At 44.5% G+C, this 23759-nt stretch overlaps 1 protein-coding gene across 7 annotated transcripts in view; it reads left to right on the forward strand.

The window, feature by feature from the left end:
* The window catches only part of NTM (neurotrimin), a 967921-nt gene that overhangs the window by 937756 nt on the left and 6406 nt on the right, over nt 1-23759 (forward strand). For 5 of the 7 annotated variants that reach the window (XM_047692549.1, XM_047692554.1, XM_047692553.1 and 2 more), the window contains 5 exons: nt 3704-3838; nt 5793-5913; nt 10122-10273; nt 13365-13400; nt 18985-19017. In XM_047692549.1, the coding sequence (XP_047548505.1) occupies nt 3704-3838; nt 5793-5913; nt 10122-10273; nt 13365-13400; nt 18985-19017 (477 nt within the window). The remainder of the gene's footprint in view (nt 1-3703; nt 3839-5792; nt 5914-10121; nt 10274-13364; nt 13401-18984; nt 19018-23759) is intronic. The other 2 variants (XM_047692551.1, XM_047692552.1) reach the window with 2 other exon arrangements.

Raw genomic sequence — 23759 nt, forward strand, 5'->3', positions numbered from 1 at the left:
CTCAGGAAGCTTCCGGTAGAGGATCAGGTTTGTCTGATGCCAAGCTTTTCCTTTTTCTCGGGATGACCTGCTGCCTTCCTCATGGCACAGGTGCGAAATGAGCTGGCATGAGTAGATCAGGCTACTTGTTGAAGGGTTTCCACAAAGCAGTGGGATTTGTGTTTGATGTTACAGAAAATAGGGAGCCATTTTTAGTGTCTGGAGAGGTGTGACATGATGGAGGGGGTGTTTTAGGAAGATGAACGTGTCATTTCCACTAAGGGATGTGTTTTCTTTGGAAAAGAAAGACTTAGAAATGAGAAGCTATTGACCATGAAGGGTTTCTTTTCATAGGATTTTATCAAGTGATTTGCTTCTTTCCCTGCTCGTAGCTCTTAACCAAGAATTTCCTTTAGCACCTTAAATGCACTTTAAAATATGCTCTGCTTATCTTCCCCCCCCCCATATTCTTTCTAAGTTCCTCAGATGAGTGGTAAAGCATTGATCATTTACAGCCAGAGCACAATTGCTGTTTCAAAGAAAACTCTCCTTGAATCATTAACTCTATAAATTCAATCATCAACTCTGTAAATTTCAGTTTAGGGCTTTTTTTTTTATTGTTGTTGTTTAATTCTTCATTTGCTTTAAGTAGCAACTATAGGAATTTCATTTCTGGTGGTTCAGAGTTTAATTTGTTACATTGCTAATCTCTGTTTTTCTTATACATGGTTCTCCTACAGGAAAAAAAAATGTGAGGATAAAGGGGAAAATAATAACAGTGAAACCTAAAATGTATAAAGCATTTTACTATACAAATTACTCTTCTTGTGATTTGCCCAATTTAATCAGAAAGTAGACATGTAACAATTGGTGAACAGTACAGTGATTGTGGTTTCTCTATAACTCTACATTTGGTCGGGAGAACATATGATAGTAAAATTAAGCCTCATTGCTTTTTGCAGGATGACTTAAGTGTAAATCCCTTCCCTCTGGTAATAGAAGTCTGGATCGATGGAGAACATACGGCTTCTCCAAATCTTAAGCCAGCCAACTTCCTTTTCTACATAAGATTGCCTGATATTCATGTATAAAATTAAACATACACTAATACACCTGTCCCCACTTGATGAATTCTTGATTGTGATTACCCTAAGATTTATGTGCTTGCATTTGAGTCTGTAATCCCCCGGACTTGCTTCTCATTTGGATGTCCAAATAACAAGCTCATCCAAGCTGGGTCCTTATCAATCTTGCTGTGGTCACACAAGAACATACGTGGATGGTGAAATTAAAGTGTATGTATGGCCTCTGGTTGGAGGTAAGGATAAGAGATGCAGAGATCCCCTGTGTCCTTTAGTTTCCTTCCTTTGGTGGTATAGTACACAGCCTCCCAGGAGATGTGAGTTCCTACCAATCACTGCTCTGACACTGGAGCTCAGTCCGGAAACAGCTGTCCAGAGCTAATTTATTTCCTAATGCTACGGCACTGTTAATTTATAAATTACATTGGTAATTTGAGCTATTATTAATTTCAGATGGTGTAGGGCAAGCCTAATTAAAATATGACACCAATTGCCACACATATGTACCAAGGACTACCATTTAAAATTAATGGGAATATTAAGTGTGACACTGGTCTCTGAGATACTTTGCACAGTAATTATAGCATTCTAGCTGGGAAAGATCTGACAAATGTAGGCTTGAGTTTGGAGAAAATAAACAATGACAACATAGAAGGAAACACACCTTCTTTATGTCAACCTTCTCTTTTTATTCCCTGCACTCTTCCTCAAATCAAGGTTAGTACTTCTTTCCCTAAAGATGCTTACAAAACAGTAACAAGAAAGCTATTGCTCATTAGCAGTTTCTTACTTGTTGGGACTGTGAGTCTTACTGTTGATTGCCCTCTCCATAGCCTGGACTTCTGGGCCCTGTTTTCCACTTATTAATGTGTTCCTGGTTCTTGTTGTGAATTTTGGTTGCTTACCGTAACAGATACAGGCTGTTATTTTGCTTTCATGTAGATAGTATTGGCAAGAGAGTGTCTACCCATGTTTAGTGTGGGTTCCATGTGGCATGAAGAAGTATGAGGAAATGCTTAAGTTGGGCTTGTTACTGGATGGTGGCAGACTTCTCATGACCAAGAAGTGGTGACAGGGATGGGAAGGTAGTGCCCGTAATTGACAAGATAGTCATTTTCTAATTGTTGTTATTGTTATTTCTACTGTTATCTTGACAAGGATGGTGACCTTAGTGATGTCATGGAACAAATACAATGGGAACTTTACATACCATATCTGTTTTTCTTTGTATTATATTAGTGTCTTACTATTGTCATTTTCATGCTTTGGATCTGCAGATCCATGTGGCATTATGGGGGGGTCTTATCATCCAGAGAAAAATGCTCCTTTCTTTCCTTCACTCATGTGGACCACTCGTGTTAAAATAGTTTCACTCCACCTGAGTCTGGCTTCCCAGCAGATTACAGGCTTACTTCCTAAAGCAATAGGTTTGCAATCTGTGAGAGTTTTCAGATTGCTTTTGTGTATATGTATGTTTTTATTTGTTACCCCAAACAATCCTGTGAGGTTCTAGAACTGTATGTACAACATGCCTGTGAAATGTCTCTCAGTTGCCTGGGACAGTCTCAACGCATGCTTTTATTGTCCCAGAGTAACTATTAATAGTTCCCCTTTTACCCTTAAAAGTATCCCTGTTTACATAATAAAATATATCATCAAACTATCTTTACTTAACAGAGAAGGCAGAGTAATGCTGGGATGTAAGCAGTTCCTTTTGTTCTCCCTTGCCTTTTCGTAAGTAGGCTGAAGTTCACGGTGACTAAGGGAGAGAACTGTGAAATCAGTCTTCCAGGCTTTAAACTTGCTGTTTCCATAAGACAATGTGCATGGTTAGTGCTCAAGTAGGAAGCCAGTAGGTCGAGAGTTGTCTTTTATTCATAATTTTTCAACAGAGAAAACGTGTCTCACGTTTAAGACATGTCATGAAACATGTCACGGTTAAGACATGACATGTTAAGATTTGCCACCATGTCTCCTTGCTCTTGACTTTCTTCTGTACTTGTGGTTAAAGTCTGGTGTCCTTTTTGTTGGTTTGTCTTCAGGATCTTCTATATGAGAGTTCTAGCAGATCAAAATTTAGAAAACCGATCTTTGCTTATTTTATTGTCTAAATCTAAAAGCTGGAGTTTAAGTTTATTTTGTCAGTGTTGCCACTGCCTTCTGTGGCTCGTGTGTGCATAACTGTTACTGTGGTATTTTTAATTACTTATGGTCTGGGATGCAGTGATCAGCTCCAGACTTCAAGGTTCAGCCTTAGTGATACCTTGGAATCAGAAAGAGTTAATATTCACGTATGGTGCCTAACTTAGATCCCAGAGTCCCACCGCTTGGTAAGATTCGGCCATGTAAATGTCAAAATTATTAATCACTTATTGAGGACCTGTAACTCTCCAGGCTCTGTGTTCAGTCTAGGTAGGAGCACAAACATTTCAGCTGCTCCACTGGGAAACTAAAGGAAAGTTGATGATGGAAGCAGTAGAAGGGCAGGGAGTGGGGGAAGGAGAATGGGCATCGTTCTTAAGAATCGAAACTTGGAAATGGCACAATTCTCTGAAGACATAACCGTTTTATACTTTGTTTTCTAAGTTTATACATTTGGTGTTTTGTTTTGTTTTGTTTTCTCACCGTACCTTCTCCTGCAGCTGTGGGCTTTGTGAGTGAAGACGAGTACCTGGAAATCCAGGGCATCACACGGGAGCAGTCGGGGGACTATGAGTGCAGTGCCTCCAATGATGTGGCTGCACCAGTGGTCCGGAGAGTAAAGGTCACCGTGAACTGTAAGTGGTCTCAGGAACCCCCACCCTGTGCGTGTGAGGCTGGCTGCTATCATGGCCACAGTAAAGAGCGGGATCACAGAGCCAGAGGCTGACTCAGGATGGAAACTAGTGCCATATCATTGTCCATTCTCTGCTTTCAAGAGGAGTAATTCCAAATTCTAGTTTTTAAAAAAGTTTCAGGTGAAAGTAATTTAATATAATCCCGAACTTGACTTATATTCCTGGAAGATCATTAAATGGCTTTCAATGTACAATTTTATAGAAATGCATCTTTGAATCCCAACTTTTCCCATACTTTGCTCATAGTTTTTCCTAACTCTTCCCTCTTTAGGCCAGTCATGTCCATAGTAGGGGGCAAAAATACCATGTGTATAAAGGAAATTTATGATACATTTATGGAAATTTCTTGTACATATTTATGGTGTATTTATGTGATCTCATACTTCTGTGATTACATATGTTGATGTACAAAGTGTACATTCATAATTTATATATAAATAAACATACACATATTAAAGGATGCATCTCAGAACCTGATTTTGACTAACAGAGGTACAGAATCTGAAAAGTTTGGAGACCACTGCTCTAGACCCCTCATTCTCTCTTATCAACCAATCAGATTCTCTCTGACATTGACCCTCTTCCGCTTCCCCACCTGTGTCTCATGCTCTCTCCTCTTGACTCTTTATAGTATACATTGAGTAGTTCCATAGGACTTTTTGAAAGTTTTCTCTGCTGTGCTCATTTCAGGAAGTCTTACAACAGGATAGAACCCAAGAACTAACCCAGCAGACAAGGAGTATTTCCTTTTCAAAACTTTGGTGTGGAAGTGTGGGAAGAATATTGTGTCTTGGTGGTTATTCATTCTTTAATGTTTTGCTTCCTGTTAAAATTTGAACCTACTTAATGCGCAGCACTTTAGGAAGCAAGGGGATAGGTATAAAAATGCTACCATTCTTATACCAGAATGTGTACCACCAACTTGTTAAAGGGATTTGAAATGATTTGCAGTTAATAAAAATTAACCTGGAAAGTAAGGGGATGGGAACAAAGGGAGAACCTATTTAGGACAGTAAGTGAAAGCTAGGGATAAACGAACACAGAAATATATACTTCAAGGAGGGTAGACACAGGTGCAGAATTTGGCTTTGAGTTGTGAAATCAAAATGGGGAGACATCATCTGCTTTAAGGTTTATGTCCATAAGATGAAAGCAAACCTGTTGCTTGGGAAAAACACCGCTTTTCCTGGTACTGAGACCCAAGAGAAATTTCTCTTTAGTGTCTCCACAAATAGATCACTTTGAGATAGTCAACAACGTCACACATGGTACTTCTGCAATAAATAGAATGCCAAGTTTATTATGGCTATTTTTCATAATGCACTTCAATGTAAACTGTTAGAATTGCCAAGGGTAGTTAGGTAAAGACTTCAAATGAATGCAGGCCAAGTTTATAGGTCTAGTCTGGTCTGGCTGGATTTGGGGATCCATTTTAGGATGCTTTAAAGAATAACTGATCTGTCTATGCTTCAGGCAATTCTCCATGAATATTATTTCTTACAACTGAGCTTTTGATGGGAATTGAATGGTTTGAGGTTATAGACTCTGGCAAGAACCTGGTGTGCAGAAATTCTATAAGGCTGATTAAAGGAGTGTAGGGTTGATGGGCTGGCATTCTCCTATGAAAGTTAAAAAGTTTAAACAGGAAATATGCCTGAATACCTGCTCATCCCACCTCCACACAGAGGGGAACAGCACCCGTACATGCTAGGAAGACAAGCTTTTCCTTAGCACCGTGTTGAGTGGTTTCACACTCTGGCTCAATTCATGTACAATTTGTCAGCTTGAGCAAGCAGAGTTAGAGCAGGGAGTAAACACCAAAACCAGTGAATGAGGCAGCCTGCCTCACTTTAGGATGCATTTTAAAATGCTATAGCACATCTTCTCTCTGCAGACCCGCCGCACATTTCAGAAGCTAAGGGGACAGGCGTCCCCGTGGGACAGAAGGGAACACTGCAGTGTGAGGCCTCAGCTGTTCCCTCTGCAGAATTCCAGTGGTACAAGGATGACAAAAGGTAAAGACTCCCTCCCTACCTTACCTGCCTCCAAGGAGAAGAAAGTTTTTCTAGCTTCCCGTTTCCAGATGGTTACACAGGAATTTCTGAGCAATCTTTTTCTAGTTCCAACTAGTTATCAAGGTGGGGGAGTGGGGGATGTATTTTCTGATTAGTCATGGTTTTCAGCTCTGTTTTTAACATTTCCTTACAGAGTTATCCCTCGCTAATCAACGGGCCTGAAACAAAACATTTTTTTTTTAGGAAAGCAAAATCTCAGAGAAAGCCACAGAAACATTGCAAGGCCTGTGAATTTTTTTTTTTTTATAGGGCAAGAAAATAATGTGTTCTGCCTGAAGCTATTTTTAACACACTCTCAGGCTTGCATTAAGAAACTGGGAATGTCCACGGGGTGCTGGGAGTGGCTAAGAAGTTAGCAGGTCTCCAGTTCAGTTCCAGACACCGTCGGTGGCGGTGGATAAAGGAGTCCATGACCCGATTTAGCCCTCCCTTTGTGCCTGGGTTGTTCTTTCAAGGTAAAAGGAAGGAAAGGGGACTATTCCCTTCCCTCCCATTGTTGCAGCCATCATCGGGATATCTGTTGTGATTCAGGGAAGATTGTCATTGCGAGGAGTTATCAAATGGCGAGTTAGCACAGGGTTCAGCAGCTCAGAACAGCCAGGCAACATGACAATTACTGTGATCAAAAGCTATTTTAAGGTGGGTGAACAACGAATAAATGTGCAAGAGCTGTCCATGTTCAAAATGCTTTGATAAAAATGGGGAGGGGGTGGTGCATGTGGGTGGAGGAGGAAGGTGCTTTAGGGGCTGAAAAGCTGGGAATAAAAACAGCCCAAGGGGGATTGCAAGAAGGGAACTTGGAGCAGGTCCGGGCCAGCCGTGACCCAGCTGTCACCTGCACTACTTAGAACGTCTCTTCCAGCATGCCTTGGGTGCCTTTCTTTATGAGGTCCGTCAGACACCAAAAGCTCGCCCCGTCTTGGAATCACATGACTCCATTGTCAGACTCATCCTATCTTATCATAATCCCCCCAAATGAGAAGCAGTGCTTTTCAGTCCTGAAGTAAAAGACTGGCAGCATCTTGAGAAGGTGTATCCTATTCATCTGGCCCATTTTAGAGATGAAAGACAGGAGGCCGAAGGAAGAAAAGCAAAAACATGAAGAGATAAGAAGAAATAGCTAGCTTTCCCCCTTCTTCTATGAACTCAGAATCACGCTGAAGGGAGTAACATTTTCCCAGTAAATAAGCATTTTTCTTGCGAGTCCTGCTCCCCTGGTCCCTCTGCCTTCCTACTGAAGGCCCTCCTCTGTGGAAGTCTAGTATCAGAAAAAACTAACAAAAAACATGGAGCTCCACACCCAGTTCCTGAACCTTCAATTACCCAGGTCTTCCCTAATCAGATGCATCTTATTTTTTTAATTCTTTATGGGAGAAAAAGATAAGTAAAAATGTAGGGGAAAGTAAGATCTTAAAATATGTGGAGGAAATATGTAGAGCTGTCCACGACAAAAATGACCAGTGGTGAGAAAAAATGTAAACACAGCCCTGCATTGCATCCTCTCTGTTGTAGGAGGGACTGCTGTATATGTATTATTTTCCAAGAAGAAAGCCCAGTCACGTTTCAGATCCCCCCTGGCTCAGGCAGCCTTGATTCCTCTACTGTCCAAGCTCTTCTCATGGGGGCTCCTGTCTCCCCTTCAATTGATTCTGGTCAGTTTTCCATGTGATCCTCATTTATTTATTTCCAGTGTTCTCCCACTGAGTGGAGTTGTCTGTCCTCCTGACACCCAGCTCAGCAAGAACAGCTCTGGCTTTGAGGTCCTTGTTGCTGCCAGTCCTTCCTGTGCCACTGAGGCTGCCAGGCAACCTCCGCCAGGTGGCTCCCCCCTGGAGGAAAGAGCAGCTCTCCCCTAGCTCCGTTCCTAGTAACATGAGCGGACTTCAGAGGCAAATCAAAGGAGTCCATATGATGGGGACAGAGAGTTTTCTCAAAATTTGCAGTAGAAGCCTCTTTTGTCTACATCCTAGCACCACACAACTGCACGCCACCGCCACTGTGTGTGTCATCAGTCAAAGCGAGAGGAAATAGATTGCAATACTTATTAAGATCCACCCGTCCACGGGGACACATGAGCCAATGAAAAGCCTCCGGTTCATTAAAAATCTGAAGCCTGGGAGCGGTATGGAATGGGGAAATGTGTGACCACACAGAGAAGAGGCAAGTCTGTCGTCCCAGAAGCTGCAAAGTGCCGCAAAACGCTGCTCGCCACCCCACCCTGCTTTTAGCTAAAGACATTTCAGAGCTGTCAAGCAGGAACCTGATTCGGGTAAGTGTCTCTCCCCACTGCAGAGCTGAAATCTAATTCACAGCTTGGTTCTGATGTGAAGGCTTCCTCCCCAGCCCAGAAATGGCGTCAAAATGGCAAATGGGATCAATACACTTGACGGGTTCTCCAAAACCTCCTGGTGGGTGGGCTTGCAGAGCCTTCTTTGGACAGCACCCCCTAGAGGATCAGTATCTACATAACAAGCTGGAAATAAAACAGCGTCGTCTGGCAGCACAGCCGGATGCCTCATTCCGTTCCTACAGTGCTCACATTTTAATGAAGTCCATGGACTCAGGCCAGTTCACTGCCCCTAGCTTATGAGAGAGAAAGGCTCCCACAGGAAAATCTACATAATGAAAAGCAAGCAACTTCCTCCAGCCAACCTTCTGACTTCCCAGGAGACAGATGTTGCTCAAGAACTGAAGCCAGAGCCTGACTTTCTCTTCGGATCGGGATTGGGGTGGCAGATTGAACTCTTCTGTAGTTCTACAGAGACTACGTCTTCAGAGGATGACAGAGCACATGCCCTCTGTGCCAGAAGCATGTTGGGACCCAGGGACAGGCAGGAAGTCTTGATGTCTGACTCCACAGAAATTTAGTATATTGAAGAACATTTTTAGTTTATGGAGCATTTTCTCATCATCATCTTGCTGGGCTTCACTTCCTATTCTGCCTTGAGTATTGTCTTTCTCAGTTTGATGACTCTGAAACAGCCATTGGCCCCAATTTCTGTCCCTATGCCTTAACATTGTTTATTTCCTACATATTCTGCCCCAGCCAAGCCCTAAACCATGTTCCCTGAGATCCTCCATTCAGAAGGATCCCTCCCCACCCCCAACATTTATCTTTCCCATAGCGTAGGCTCAGTCTCTGGGCAAGGAAGACAAATGATTTCAGGGAAAGTAAAAGGTTGGCTTAAAGCCCATTCTCTGAAATAGGACATTCCAGAGTTTTTAAAAGGAAGAGGGTTGGTCTCATAATTTCCATGTAGACATGTAATGGTACTAAGAATTTTTGCTGACAGCATCCTGAGATAGAGGATATGACCCCATCAGCCCCTAAGCGGTATTCTCCTGACCCTCTCCATCTGCCTAGTAGTGATAACTATGGCTCTAGCAGGTGTATCTGTTTTCTGCACTCACACTCTGTGGTCTTTCTTTAGTGGCCCTACCACCAGTGCAAGCCATTGTGGCATATCGGACTGCCATTGTCCAGGCTCTATAGCGTCAGTCTTAGGAATCTATAATCCTTTCCAGACTGAGTTATTATGATATTCTGGGGAGACCACCTCTCCCAAGCCCTTCAGGGTACCCTGCTGTAAAAGTGATCCCTGATTCTTATATTCTATTTACCAGCAAAAAGTAAAGTATTATCTGCAGAATGCCTCAAGTTCGTAAGAGAACATTTATTACCAAAGTGCTTGAAAACACTTTGTTCTTTCAAAGTCGTCAGGTTCTTCTCTTTGAAGATTGAGGTGTTGTTGTTGTTGTTGTTGTTGTTTTATTCTTTATGGTTACCATCACCATCATCTTTATTAATCTTATCATCTACATCAATTAAGTCCACACTCGGAGTACCTGCTGTCTGAATGTCACACAGCTGGTATACTGGATGTGTTGAAGGCATCTGCCTTCAGAGAATTTAGTGAATATCTGTGTAGTGCCAAGACTGTCTCCAGGCACATGCACAAAACTAGAGAAATACAAGTACATATCCTTGTGTGTGAACATGCATTAGTTGAGTGGGGGGAAAAGTAGTCATCATGATGTCGATGGGGGCAATAAGAAGATCGTTAATTCCAGAGTCTGTCTTCCTCCTATGAGAAAAATATAACCATCTCCTTTTTTTTCCTCTTTTGTCTCTCTCTTGTTGGTTTCAGACTGGTTGAAGGAAAGAAGGGGGTCAAAGTGGAAAACAGACCTTTTCTCTCAAAACTCATCTTCTTCAATGTCTCCGAGCATGACTATGGGAACTACACCTGTGTGGCCTCCAATAAGCTGGGCCACACCAATGCCAGCATTACGCTATTTGGTAAGACTGAACCCTGAGCTGGGCAGTGAAAACAGGAAAGGGTCTCATGGGACAGAAAGAGTCAGAAAAAGTGGGGTGCAAGTGTGGGGTGGCTTGTGTGAGAGAATAAGGAGAAGCTAGGCATGGGTGAGTGAGATGAAAGAGGAGGGAGAATGAGAGAGAGAGGGAAAAAAATCTGGTGCATGGATGGGCATCGGTAGTAGGAAAAAATGAGAAAGAATGTTCATGTTTCATTTATAATGGGTAAACCCTGAGGCAGGAGGAAATGGTGTTGGGATGATGAAGTGACATTTAATTTTTTCTCTTCGAGAGCTCCTCAACTGACTAGGGATGGGGGGTTCTAGTTCGATTTAATAGCAAAGCACTCGGAGAGCAACATTTACTATTTCAAAACTTTGTTCACTAGGGTGGTGTAAGATGTTACCATTTCTTTTCCTGGCTGTTGGGACATAGAGATACTGAATTCTAGTTGTAAAAGTAGAATCATGGGCCTTGGGAATCCTGAAATTAGCTTCGGAGGGAGAATTCAGGAAGGAAATGGGGCTTTCCCCTCAGCTCCTCATTTGTGTCAATGGGTGTTGTCTGACTGGACTAAGATATATTTGTCCAGCTAAGCCATGATCCTGACAGAAGTCACATAGTCATTCATGCATTAATTCATTCAACAATGGTTTATTGGAGGACTGATGTGGGTACAGCAAATTGCTCTGCCTTCCTACATATCTGGCAAGTATACTGGTGCCAGAAGCAAGTAAAGAAAGCAAACAAACAAGCTCCCTTGTAGATCCTAGATGTGTCAAACAATGGAAGTGAGCTGATATGTAGGTCTATGTATCTGCCAGGACTCCAGGGATCCAAGGATGACTTGCATCCCTTGGTAGATGCAGATTCACCCTGCAGGCTACAGTGAATTTCTGGTTGTTTCTGAGGGAAAATTCCTCCATACCCTCACAAGCTCAGGTAGCTTGGATTTTTTCAAATCCTTCCCTCTAGTTTCCCATGGTAGCAAGCACCCTTGAATATGATGGCAAGGGAAAGCAAAGAATTACCAGATAATTAGTAAGAATATAAATTCCTTTTCCTCTGAGAACTCCCAGAAAATCTTATGGCTTCAATTACCTCACTCTCGCCCCCAGTCCCTACCACATCCCTCCACGGTACATTGTATTCAGCCAGCCTCAAATAACGCGCCTGTACAGCTCCATGGTCCCATCTCCGCTTCCAAATCACATTCGACCCCACTTTTATCCAACACATAAAACAAAGCTCAGCTTTATCCAAGGGGGCTGGGAAGAGGAAGGCTTCCCTTGATCCCAGAGCTGGTTGCTAAGAATGGGCAGAGCTGTGATTAGAGTGATTGATCTGTCTGACATCTCTCACACAGGGATAGTCATAATTGCCCCTCACATTTGTCAGGCCTTTTTGGCTTTCTGGCAGGTGTCTGTCTCCAGAAACAGAAGGGCCAGGATTATAAAGGAACAGACCCCTCCTTCCCTGGCCTTGCAAATCTCAGGCTCTCCTAGCGGTACCGTCCACCCTCCCCAGGCCTGCCCTCCACCCACAACAGCCCTCATTCCTGTAAGCAGTCTTCCTCCTCCTCCTCTGTCCTCCTTGCTCCTCTGATTTGGATGCATGACATGGTTTTGCAATTGGCTTTATCACTGCTGTCTAATTCCCTGGCCTCTTCCCCTTAAGCCATCTGAAGATGAGAACGGGGAGAAGGCACAAGCTTTGAGAATGCAATAGCTGGCGTTTGTGACAAGGAATGCAGTAAAGCATGTGCCATAAATCTGCTCTTCTCAGCAGACCCCTATGTGGCAATTAGAACCTCTGCCTCCCCGTCGGTCTATCTGTCTTCACCCTGTGTGTCATATGGACATTCCTCCAATTGTCAGCTCTCTGGAGTCCAGGATTCTTAAAAAAAATACATGGAAAAGTGATAGTATGTATTCAGATAAGTTTAGAAAGACTGAGTCCAGCAAGATAAATGGGGTACGCATGGGAATGTTCTTTAATGAGGAGATCTCCTAGCTTTTCTTTACCCACGAAATTGCTAAGAGGGAGAAAAAGCATGGAGCATTTTCCAAATTTAATCCAAAAGAAAGCAATTTTGAAGTCTCAAATGAGAGACCATTTGAGAGGAGTCTGTCACTGAGATGCCCTGTGGCTGACATAGTTCTGTGGAACTAGTCAAATGCCATTAGCGAGAAAGGTGGGTATTTCTACCCCACTGGCTCTTGCTGAGGTCTAGTCCAGACATGGCAACCCCAAAATTCATGATGGAGGCCCACCATCAATCACAAATACAAACTTATACCAAAGTTTTCCATGTGTCATCTCCCATTATCAGCGGACCCTCAGCCAAGACCCATGAAGCAGACTATGGCAGTGAGAAAACAGCATTTGTGTTATACGAATCTATAAACTGTGTGATGCAGTCCATTCTCCTATAGCATCGCAGAAAGCTAGCTATATTATTGCCGACTTTCATGCAGACTGCTTGCCCTCATCATGTGACATGGACATTGGAAAGTGAGAAGTGCTGCACAGGGAGGCCCCATCATGGCCAGGATCCAAAGGGAGCAGAGTCATCTTTTCTACCATGGACCAACAGTGTCCTGAGCACCTGCTCCCTAAGACTGCAGAGATTGCCGGGCTCCCAGAATCATGGTGGTTCTTGGGGCCATCTTGCTTGTGCTGTGGTGCCATGGGATCAGAAATTCCTGAACTTGGTCTCCATTTCAGTGGGGATAAGATGTGTGACAGAAACCTCATCTGGAAAGGGACTTAGGTCCTTTGTTACCACATCAGTCCCCCAGCTCAGCACAGCTCTGGGAAATGTATGAGTGGCCAGCTCCCTCACTTTCCAACCATCACATCTAAGGATGGAAGCATAAAGCACGTTAGTGTTTCTCATGCTGAATCTTGTCCTACTACTTTTGGTTTTTGTGTCTTCCTTTATTTACCCATTCCCACAGAAATGTATGTGAAAGGCAGTATACAAACTATATATGACAAATATATAGCGGCTGTATATAATATATGTGTTTGTTTTCATTTTTCTCTCCTGTATGTCCCTCACCCGATTTAGAACTAAATGAGCCTACAAGCTCAACTTTGTTGCAAGGTCAGTATCCCCCTTGCTTTATGGTTTTTCTTCCCTCTCCTTTCTCCTGGAGTCCCCCTCCCCCCTTTCCCACCTTTCATTACCTATCTGTGAAGTTGCTTAGAGGATGCTTGTGAAAACTAAGGAAGTCACTGGAGCTGATGGAGCTTGAAGGGTAGCTCTCCTCACTCTGCTCACACCTTGCCCGCATTTCCTCAGGAGTAACAGGTCGGGGGAAAGAAAAGGACCATTAACTTCTCAAAGCCTAGAGATCTATGTAAAGGCCAAAGGTAGAGCGCATGAGTCTAAACCAGTAGGAAGACAGTCCAACCCACCAAACAGTTTTCATAACAAGAATCCTATCAGTGGGCCCTGAGCAACAGAAGCAAACATTGTGTGCCTGAAGATTTAAGTATTCCCTACAATGAATCAGCTGGTTCAAAGCAAGGTTCTCTAAGGAAGGCAGGGAGGCAGGGTGCAGCACACATGTCAGTTAGTAAACTGTGACCTGGAGTGGGATGCCACCGAGATCCAGTTCAGAGCCCAACATTTAGTAGTTCTGTGCTCTTGAGCAGTCACTAAACATTATTGAGACTCAATTTCCTCTTCTATAAAATAGAATTGATCTGCCTTATCTACCTTAGAGTTGTTCCAACATTCAGCAGAAACTGCATAGTAAAAAGGCTTTAGAAACTGCCAGGTGCATTTTGAATCATTCCAGTCCAATCTCCAGATGCAGACTGAAAGACAGGAATTTCCCTCAGTGCCACCTCTTAACGTCAAAGCTCTTCTCCCCGGCCACTTTACATCCTAATCCACTTCGAGCCCTTCCCCATACACAGCTCCTGCCTCTCCTGCTTGTGTTTGCACCACCGTTTCAACTTTCTCAAGGCCCACTAGCACGCCATAAGTGATTCACGAGGGTCCACGGACCTCGCAGAGGAGGTTCACTAAGACTGTGCATGAGCGTTTGGGCTGGAGTGAGTCCAGCTGGGTGGTGGAGGGAATCCATGCTGTGTGTGCTGCTGTTCTCCTCCAAAGGACAGGGAGAACCATAGGTGGCCCAGCAGGAAGGCAGCTATGAGGCTTTGCCCACCTTCCACCCCAATCCCTGACCTTTCTCATCCCACTTGCCCCCACACCCATCCCCCCACATCCCTTCCTGTCTGGCTACACCAACACTCATTGGAAGCTGGCAGTAGACCTGCAAGGTGAGAAAGGAGATGGAAGGAGATAAATTGCATGAGAAGCTGTTTGACAGATGAGGAAAAATACTTTCATCACAAAAAGATTCAAGGCTGCATTCTTCACCTTAGTGATACAGGGTGCCATAGCGACGCACCGCAAACAGGAAAATGAAACAAAGAAATAGAAAGTAAAAATGAAGTCAGTGAAAGTATTCGGGTCCAATTTATGATTTAACTTATGTTTATTGAACCCCCGGTGCAGGGATATCCACTGATGTAAAATCAAGAGCATCAAGAGCTTTAGGAAAGGAGCGAACCATAAATGGTAAAAGGGAGGCATGAGGAACTGGAGCGAAGACAGATGGTGCTACAGGCTGTGCTTTCAGAAGTGATAGAGCTCATTCTGATCACTTAGCTCTTTATTTCCAGAGGGAATAGGAGCTTTTAAAATAGGCAGTGGCTGCTTAGGAGTTAGTATTTCCCTAAAGGTGTACTCAGCTGACAGAGGGGGGCATTGTCCCACACCAGAACCAACAATAACAAAACAGAGCAGAAACAATCACTTCTGGCTGCTGCAACTGAGCGGGAGCAGGACACTTCGTGACCAGCTTCCACCTGCAGAGACAAAGCTGTCCTGCCTCACTCCTCTCTGCTGCAACAATGAATTTGGGTAAAAGGATCTGTATGCCAGCTCTCTACTCGGCTTCTCAGGCTGCTCTCAACCCCACATCCTTCTTGTTGAATACAGGGCAACGGGTCATTGCCAGAAGTTGTAGATTGTAGACATCGGGAATGTTCCAAGATTTGGATTCTGTGGTCTTCACTATAACTTTAGACTCTTTGTACAACGGAAGAATATCTTAGAGAAAACAGACCATGTACCTGGGGCATTTCTCCCATTCACTTGTGTTTTTTTTTTTTTTTTTCCCCATTCTTTTCTTATTTATTTATTTAACTTCCTCCTCTGCTAGTCTCCCACAAAATAGAGAGCTACCTATTTTCTCAGGAAATACCCCTACGTGATGCTCATCTTATCTCAGAAATACCAACCAAGATTTGTACAAATGCATGGATTTCCTCGGACAGGGTACACTTGGCTTTAAGAGAAGTTCTAAGCTGTTTTGTTACTCAATATCTGGACAGACTAGAGAGATTCTGATAAGAGAATTTCATTCCTTCTCAGCGTTTGCTGCCACCCTTGAAGTATTTCTCTTGCTCCCCTTTTGCAAGCACAACAGATTGCACATCATCCTCTCGTATTAATATTCGGTGGTGCAGGACTCCTGCCATGATAAATAAGGACTCAGGGATGCGCCACCATCCCTCACCAAGCTCCCTCACAGGCAAGTGTGCCGGGACCCACACTGCAAGCTCAGCGTCTTGGTAGCTGTTCATTTCCCATCCACTGTCTTTCGTCTTTTATCTCCTAGGCATGAAGTCAGATTTGATGGTATCAGTGGGCTGGGAAAGGTTGGCTGATTAATGCCTGGGAACCTCACAGTGACTGTCAAACCAACTTATTAAATAATGGGGGAGTAAGTAAACTCTGTATCAGAAGGAAAAAATTGCAGCAGGAAAGATGATCAGTTCTTCCCTGCAGAGGATTAAAGGTAGTTAATTAGGTCCAGCCATCCAGCAGTGAGCATTTCTATGACACATGTGTCTAAATACTGAAGGTATAAAAAGACATTCTCTCATCCTTTTTCTAGATGGTGAATATATCCATGCTGGCATGCAACCAGCTCTCCTCTGCCCATTAGAATCAGACAGAAGCCTTGTGCTTACCTAGGTGCTTAGATTCAGCTGCAAGCACTGGCTTTGGTGGCAAAGAGATCACATTATGGATTGACCAGAGATATTGACTCAGAGGCTTGAGGGGAGTGCTTCTTTTTTCTTTCTTTCTTTGCCTTTTTTTTTTCCTTCTCTTTTTCATTCTTTCTTCATTTTGAATATTTTATCCAATTCTATCTGGCTGCTCATTAATATGTCAACAAAAAATATCACAAATTTTAGTCAAATTCTTGGCAAGGAAAATACATGCTTGAATTATCAGGGATTGTTTTTTGGTGTTTTTTTGTTTGTTTGTTTGTTTGAGAGCCAAGAACGAACTCAGAAACATGAGCTTATGGGTGGCTAGCACTCAGCTTGAAGGCTCAAACAAAGCCCACACTTCTGCAAACAGGGGCAATAGTGATGCCATCTCGAGCATGATATAGAAAACATGTTAGCATTTCTGCATCTCTCCTTGGTACCAAGTCAAAAGGAATGGGATGGAGTGTAGCATCAGGGTAAATATAAAGAATATCTTGGCTACATTTCCCCCCTCATTGTGGTGAGATGTAAGGCAGAAGTAGGACATTTCAGTTAACTAGAAGTTTTGAAGCATTGCTGCCTGGCAAAGCTCAAGGATACATTCTAGCTAAGGATCAATGTCAAATTGTCCTTTGCCAAGGTGGACACTAAAGAGTACTGACCTTCACTCAAGTAGCATGTGTTAGAGATTCAGGGAAAAGGGTAGCTGGATAGGGACAATTCAGCTGAAGTTGTTTACAGATCTTTGCCTACAAAAAAATCACAACTTGTATTTAGATCACCATGGAAATGTATGCTTTCAATTCATTTATCTTCTGATAGTTCCAGCAAACCAAACTACCAAGTAGAAACCTCCCGTCTATCTTTTCTCCAGCAAAATCTAAACTGCACCCTACCAGTCTGTGGCTGCCTGCCCCCAAATGTTCCCTACATCTGAACTCTTCGTGGTTTGGGGTTGAAGGACTATGACTACTTTATTGCTCTTCATCTTTCCTCCTGACAGTCACCCTTCTTCTTGGTACAGAGGGACTCAAGTCAGTCGTACATGAGTGAGGCACTTCATTAAAATAGCCCCACCTTGGCTTCTGGGTGGTTCTCGAGGCCCCAGCAATCACTCCAAGGGACTGTCCTCACTACATGCATAGACAACATGGTGCCAGCACACCTGGCTTTTCTCTACCACCTTGACCTGATATCAGATCCTCTGTGAATCATGCCGTTGATCTTTGATCATACATCACCCTTTCCATCTTTTTCAGAGTGGCTTCCCCACCTTGCTAATGTCCACTTTGGTCGAGAGGGATATCTATCTCAGGTGCCCTGAAAGAAAAATAAAGATCTTAAAGGCATACATATGTATTCATCTCAAATTTGTCAGATGTTTTAGTTTAGTTTAGGTTGAATTATGTCTAGGTTGTCTTTCCTTCTGTATGCAAGGACCTTTGCACAGAGAGTGGGATCACTTTCATGCAAAGAATTTCATGCATTTTTTTGTTTTTTATTTTACTGAGGTATAATTGACAAATAAAAGTATGTATAAAGTGTAATCATATTGATTTGATACACAAACACATTGTGAAAGAATTTTGCACCCTCTCTATATCCAGGCTGAACAGCTGCAGAGACCTCTAGGTAAAGAGGGAAGTAAAGTATTCCAGATTGGGGGCACCTGGGGGGCTCAATCGGTTAAGCAGCTGCCTTCAGCTCAGGTCATGATCCCAGGGTCTTGGGATCTAGCCCCACATCGGGCTCTCCAGTCAGCAGGAAGCCTGCTTCTCCCTCTCCCACTCCCCTGCTCGTGTTTCCTCTCTTGTTGTGTCTCTCTGGGTCAAATAAATTTAATAAAATCTTTAAAAAAACATATTCCAGATTGGGCCACTTCCGGCCACTCATACTTCTACTATTAGCAGAAAAGTATCTGTGGATTGTCCTGGAGGCTTGAAGTTGGTAAAATGTGGGTCTTTTGTGGTCTTATCATCAGAAAAGAGCTGGCATCACAGTAAATTTCCACAGGCAGATCTTACTTAGCAAGTGCAAGTGCAGAAGCATAGGTGTGGGTCTTATTGCCGGAGGTTGCCCTCTGGACCAGCTTGATATAGTCTGGTTCTTCAGGGAGGTCAGGCACAGGTCTGGGCCCTCTGGCACAGTGTTTATAAAACACATTGATAAATGCCAAAGTTTTATACTTAAATGTAGCATGGACACCTATGTTCAGATTGCTATAGTATAATCCATTTGTTATCAGCCAATTTTATATTTAAGGCTTACAGACTTCAGCTAATTAGGGGATAGTCCAAAGAAAGTTGTTGTACAAAGAAGTATTTATTGGCTTGGGGCCTCAGGCTCCAAGATGTACTGAGTCTCCTGCTACAATCAGATGATTGCGTTGACTCTCATTGGATCAATGATCCAATCTGATCATCATTCATATTCTGCCCCAGCACCCCCACCCCCACTCCACCTTATGGCAACTTCCCAGGAAAGTGGAGAGATGCATATATGAGAGCTGGGCTGTGGTCAAGACAGCAAGAGCCAAGGGCAAAGCAAGGACTTCTGACTGCTTTCTACCTTAACAGTGGCTTGTTTTTAATTTTTTTTTTTTTTAGAAGTGAAAACTACAGCCCTGACCCCTTGGAAAGGTTGGTATATTTATTCCCAGGCAGCTCTGCCTGGGTGGGGATGGGTATCTCAAACTCTTCACCTTTTTCCTGGATGCCTTGTCTTCTGAGCTAACCCTAGGAAGCAGCCCAGTGGGATCCTTCCCTGACCTTGGGCCATCTCTATGACAATCTCAATTAACCTGTCTCCAAGGACCTGCCATTCCCCCTGGGTAGCTTCCACCCATAGATGTCTAACTGCTGTTTGCTGGCAGCACTAATGAGCACCTGCCAGGGCCCAGAATAGCTCCACATCTTGGCTGTTCCATACCAGGCTGGCCTCTCCTCACACGCAGATGTTCTAATGCGATGATCTTCTTAGACCTTGGCCTTGCATGCTGTCTTTTGCTTACCCTGTTCTCTCTTCCTCTCTTTCTAACTTGGAGCTGGAAGGGAAGTGGTGGGAGGGAGGGGAAAATGGAAGGAAGGGGGAGGTTCTTGGGTGAGTCACTTGGCTACGAATTAAACAGTGTCTTATTTGAGGCTTTCATTCCTGCTAGATGTTTCTGATGGATAAATTGACAGTCATCAGAGTTCTCTGGGACCCCAACTGTCCTGGTAATTAGTCTTGTTAGGCCTTCACAGCTCTCTAATGAGGTAAAGGGAATAAAGGCATCCAAGGCAGAGTGGAGGCGTGGCCGTGTCATGAACAGTGGCCTCATCTGTGTGGCCCGTGTCACCAGGGGGAGGGACGAGCTGCTGCTCTGGCCAGAGTGCAGGCTCAGAGAGGGCCCTGCCCCTGGCTGCTGGGATCCACACTGCCTGGACAAAAGGCCCTAATCTCATGGAATTCTTTTATAGCCTGGCGAGTGGGGTATAGCCTGTGTGGGCCCCACCTTTCCCTGTGTCCAGGTGGGACAGGCCCCATGGCCTCACTTCTCTTCTCCTCATTCTTGGAAGATGTGTAAGTTATACACAGTAGCAGCCCCAAGTTAGTGGAAAGAAAATTGTATTTGGAGACAGAAGTCGATGGAGCTTGGGGAAGTCACTTAAGCTTTCTGAGTGAGGCTAAGTCTCCACATATGAGAGCTGAAGAGAACAATCTTCATCTCAAACCTGAGTGTCTTTGAGGGACTAGGACATCGTTCCAACTGCAAGAACTCTTCCCGAAATTCTAATTGATATGATTTTACTTCTATGCATACTTTTCCTTAAAGTATAAAACTTTCACCAGAAGTTTTACTTTTTACTGAAAGTAAAAACTTTCAGGGACTTTTATTGGAAATAGAAGAAGAGTGAAGCATATGTAGAAGAGAAACAGAGATAAAACAGAAAGTAGGGAAAGAGGGTTTTGTTTTGGTTCAGTCGGTCTTTTGCTTTTTTCTCTGAGTAGAATCTTAAGAGAAAATAAAACACACAAAGTAAACATGAACATATCAGTATGCATCAAAACATTTTGGTTTCTTCCTTCTTTGAGCAAAGCGTTTGTTAAATACCTGCCCTGGGCCCAGTTAGACATAGGCCCTGCTCTTAAGGAGCTTATAACACAGATGAGGAAATACATGTTAGATAAATAAAAAGAAATATATCACAGTATGTATTTTAAAAGCTGGACGCATACGGTGCTATGGAAGCAAAACAGGAGCAAAGTCAAGGAAGTCTGCCTAGAAGTGGTAACTGGGGACCAGAACAGAATCTGGAAGGAGTGGGAGTGATTTGGGTGAGAAGAATTTCAGACAGAAGGTTGGAGGGTGTGAGGATGGGAAGGAAAGGGAATATGGCTCATACGCGCACACTTGAGTAAGCACACATGTATGTGGCGCCCGTGTGCTTTGGAGATAGGGAGAAACCAAAGAATAAGTGGCAGGAACAGTGGCTGATGATGCAGAGAGCAAGATGAGGAAATGTAGGGAATGTTCTACCATGGAGCTGGGAAGTTTTGTAAAGGCTGTAAGATCACATGGGTTAGTATCATGATGAACGTGGACTCATAGCAACACCGCTCTGGAATTAACATAAAGAAAAACTTCAAGGGGTCAAGGTCACGGGGGACAAGACCCAGTCTGTGAACTTTCATGGCAATTGAAAGGAGAGCTGATGCAGTTGTCCTCTTTGAGAGGACACCTGGAGTACACTTGTCTCAATGTTTCTCTGGGGTCAACCCCTGTTCCCTCCTATTTGTGACCAGTTTTGTCCATGTCAGTGCTCTCGGACATGCCCAAGAGAAGAATGGGTTAGGGTGAGGGGAGAGAGTGTGGGGGCGGGGGAGGAGGCAGGCCAGACGTGGCCCCAATGCAGTAGGTGATGGTCCCCTGTGGGCTTCAGACAGGAGAGAAACAGAAAGGCTCTGTGAGCTTGTCCAGGGTAACAATGAAGGCAAGAGGAGGCTCTGGCACACTTGGTGGCTTTTGCCTTTCTTCTGTGGGAAGAGCTTTCTGACACAAGAGGTCAGAGCCCCTCTCTGCAGGCTTTCTGTGGTGTGTCCCAGCAGGCAGCAGAGCCACAAAGGAACTCTGGGGGCTTAGCAAAGAAGCCAAAGACACGGTGCCCAGAGCGCGCCCCTACAGAGGCGTCCAGGCATTGTGAGGAAGATTGGGGGTTGTTTGCACACTCACAGCTGCCTCCCATGCAGCACTGCAGAGGCTCTGGCTGCAAACACGCTTTTCTGACTCTTCTTACATGGTAACGAAGCCAGGTCCCTGCTGGAATGTCTGCCTGGCCTGAAGCAATCTCCATGTTTCTCCCTGGAGACTCCCAAGAGCTGGACAGCCCCAGAGGAGGGACTGCAGGTGGGAATGCCAGAGCCATGAGATGCAGAGAACTGGCATTTATTCTCTTCTCCTTTACCACAGGGCATCTTCTGAGCCATGGCCAGGGCTGGGAGTGAGGATGGGAATGTGCTGGAGGGAGTGGGGGAGTGGGCTGCAAAGCTGTGTGCGGTGCTCAAGAGAGCAAAAGAAAGGCAAGAGAAAAAGAGCCAGCTGCCAACAGATGCATGTCAGGCCCAGAGCACACAGCGCTAAGCACGCAGAACACCCTTGCAATCCTCATGCCTTGTGCATGGGAAAATGGAGTGCAGCCACTAGGCCTGTCCCCGCTATTTAAGCTGGAACCCAGATGCACAGAGGCCTCAGAAACAACCTTTGTGGCTCAGAGTTAGTCTCAGTAGCGGGCAAAGGTCTTGATGTGAAAGATCTTGGAGTGGCCCAGAGTGGCAGGGGTTCTCCAGGGAGAGAACGGACCATCTCAGCCTAAAAGGCATGGCGAGTGGCTTCTCTCCTGGGGTTCCAAAGAATGCTCTATGGACAACAGAGATTGGCAAAAAAGGAGTCCTGATGGTGGTTTACAGAGAAACATTCCATGGCAGACGCCTTTCGTTTTGTGTTGCCTGGAAGTTTATTTCCCAGCTGGTGTAGAGCAGAATACATGGGTTTCGGGCTTCTTATCATGAGAACTTGCACTGCCTGACCTTGGAAGTGCTGTGAATCAGACAGCACAGACACATGAGATTGGAAGACCCAGTCCATTTTGAACTCATAGCCACTGCCCCAGAATCAGAGATTTTTCTCAAAGGTCTAGGAATTAAAGTTAGATGGGCAGTGCTTCCAGGCCAGGGGCTCTAGGATGTGATGGAATCATCCCGTATGGAATCGAGAAAACCTGGTTTGATGCTGATCTGCCTTAGCCAGAAGCGTCTCTGATGGTTAGCCTCCAAGTCAGACAAGCAGGCTCTGGCTTTGTTTTCTTGACCCAGGTGTGGACATGGGCTTAGGGGGGATACCAGCCTTTAATACCTCCATTAAATTCAGCACAACAGAGCACTCCAGAGCAAGTCTGACAAAGTGCCCTGCTGCATTAGGTACCCACCCCATCTGGGCCTCCAAACCTGTGTGTACTCTTCTTGGATCATGGCTCCATTTGTGAGGGACATTCTTGGTCAGACACTTATATTTCAAAAATAGGGAAACTGCTGGGATATTTCATGCACCTCGTGGTTCCTGCCTTTGGCCCTGCCTCCTGAGAGTATCTGTCTGCAGGCCAGGTTTGAGGTGCACCTTGCACCTGCAGATGTTCACGGTGGTAGGCTCTCCATCCTAGTGTCCAGCTAAGCCTTCCCTCACTTGCACGTGCACAGCAAAAGACCACCTATTTCTTCACTTGATCCCACCTCAATGTCCAGCAGGCTGGTTCTGGCCTTTCAGGGACAGGATACTTGAGCTAGGGCCTCCGTGACCTCGTCCAGGTGGGGAAGAGGCCAAATGCTACAGGCGGAAGCCCAGTGTCCGGCCCAAGATAGAGTGATAGAACGGATGCCGAGTCCGAGGCAGCAGCAGCAGGGAGACAGATTGTTGTGTCCAGCAGGTCCTTCCCTGCCCAACAGGGTGAGCAGCTGGAGGGTTATATGCACATTCAAGGCAGACACTGCTCAGAAGTGGTCAGACGATGATGCAGACACTACAAGGGCCTCACTTCCTCGAAGCTCTTTATAGAACATGAATTAATGCTGCCACCTTCTTCTTGAACTTGACGCTGAGCACGTTACAACACAGTAGAGGAGTTGTGACCACCAGCACACATTAACCTGAGCCTCTTGTTCTCTCTGTGTCAAGGAAAGCTCCCCGTTATATAGTGTGTATCCACGGCACCCAAGCTGTGGAAGGTTATTTCTAGTGAGCACCCCTCCCCCACATACAGAGCGGGAACATGAGATGTCCCAGTTAGAGGGACGCCTCATCAGAGGCAAGGCCTAATGACAGCAGATCACATGACAGATGGTCCCTCTT

This window comes from Lutra lutra, chromosome 10 (genome assembly GCF_902655055.1).
Source record: "Lutra lutra chromosome 10, mLutLut1.2, whole genome shotgun sequence".
Classification (NCBI taxonomy): Eukaryota; Metazoa; Chordata; class Mammalia; order Carnivora; family Mustelidae; genus Lutra; species Lutra lutra.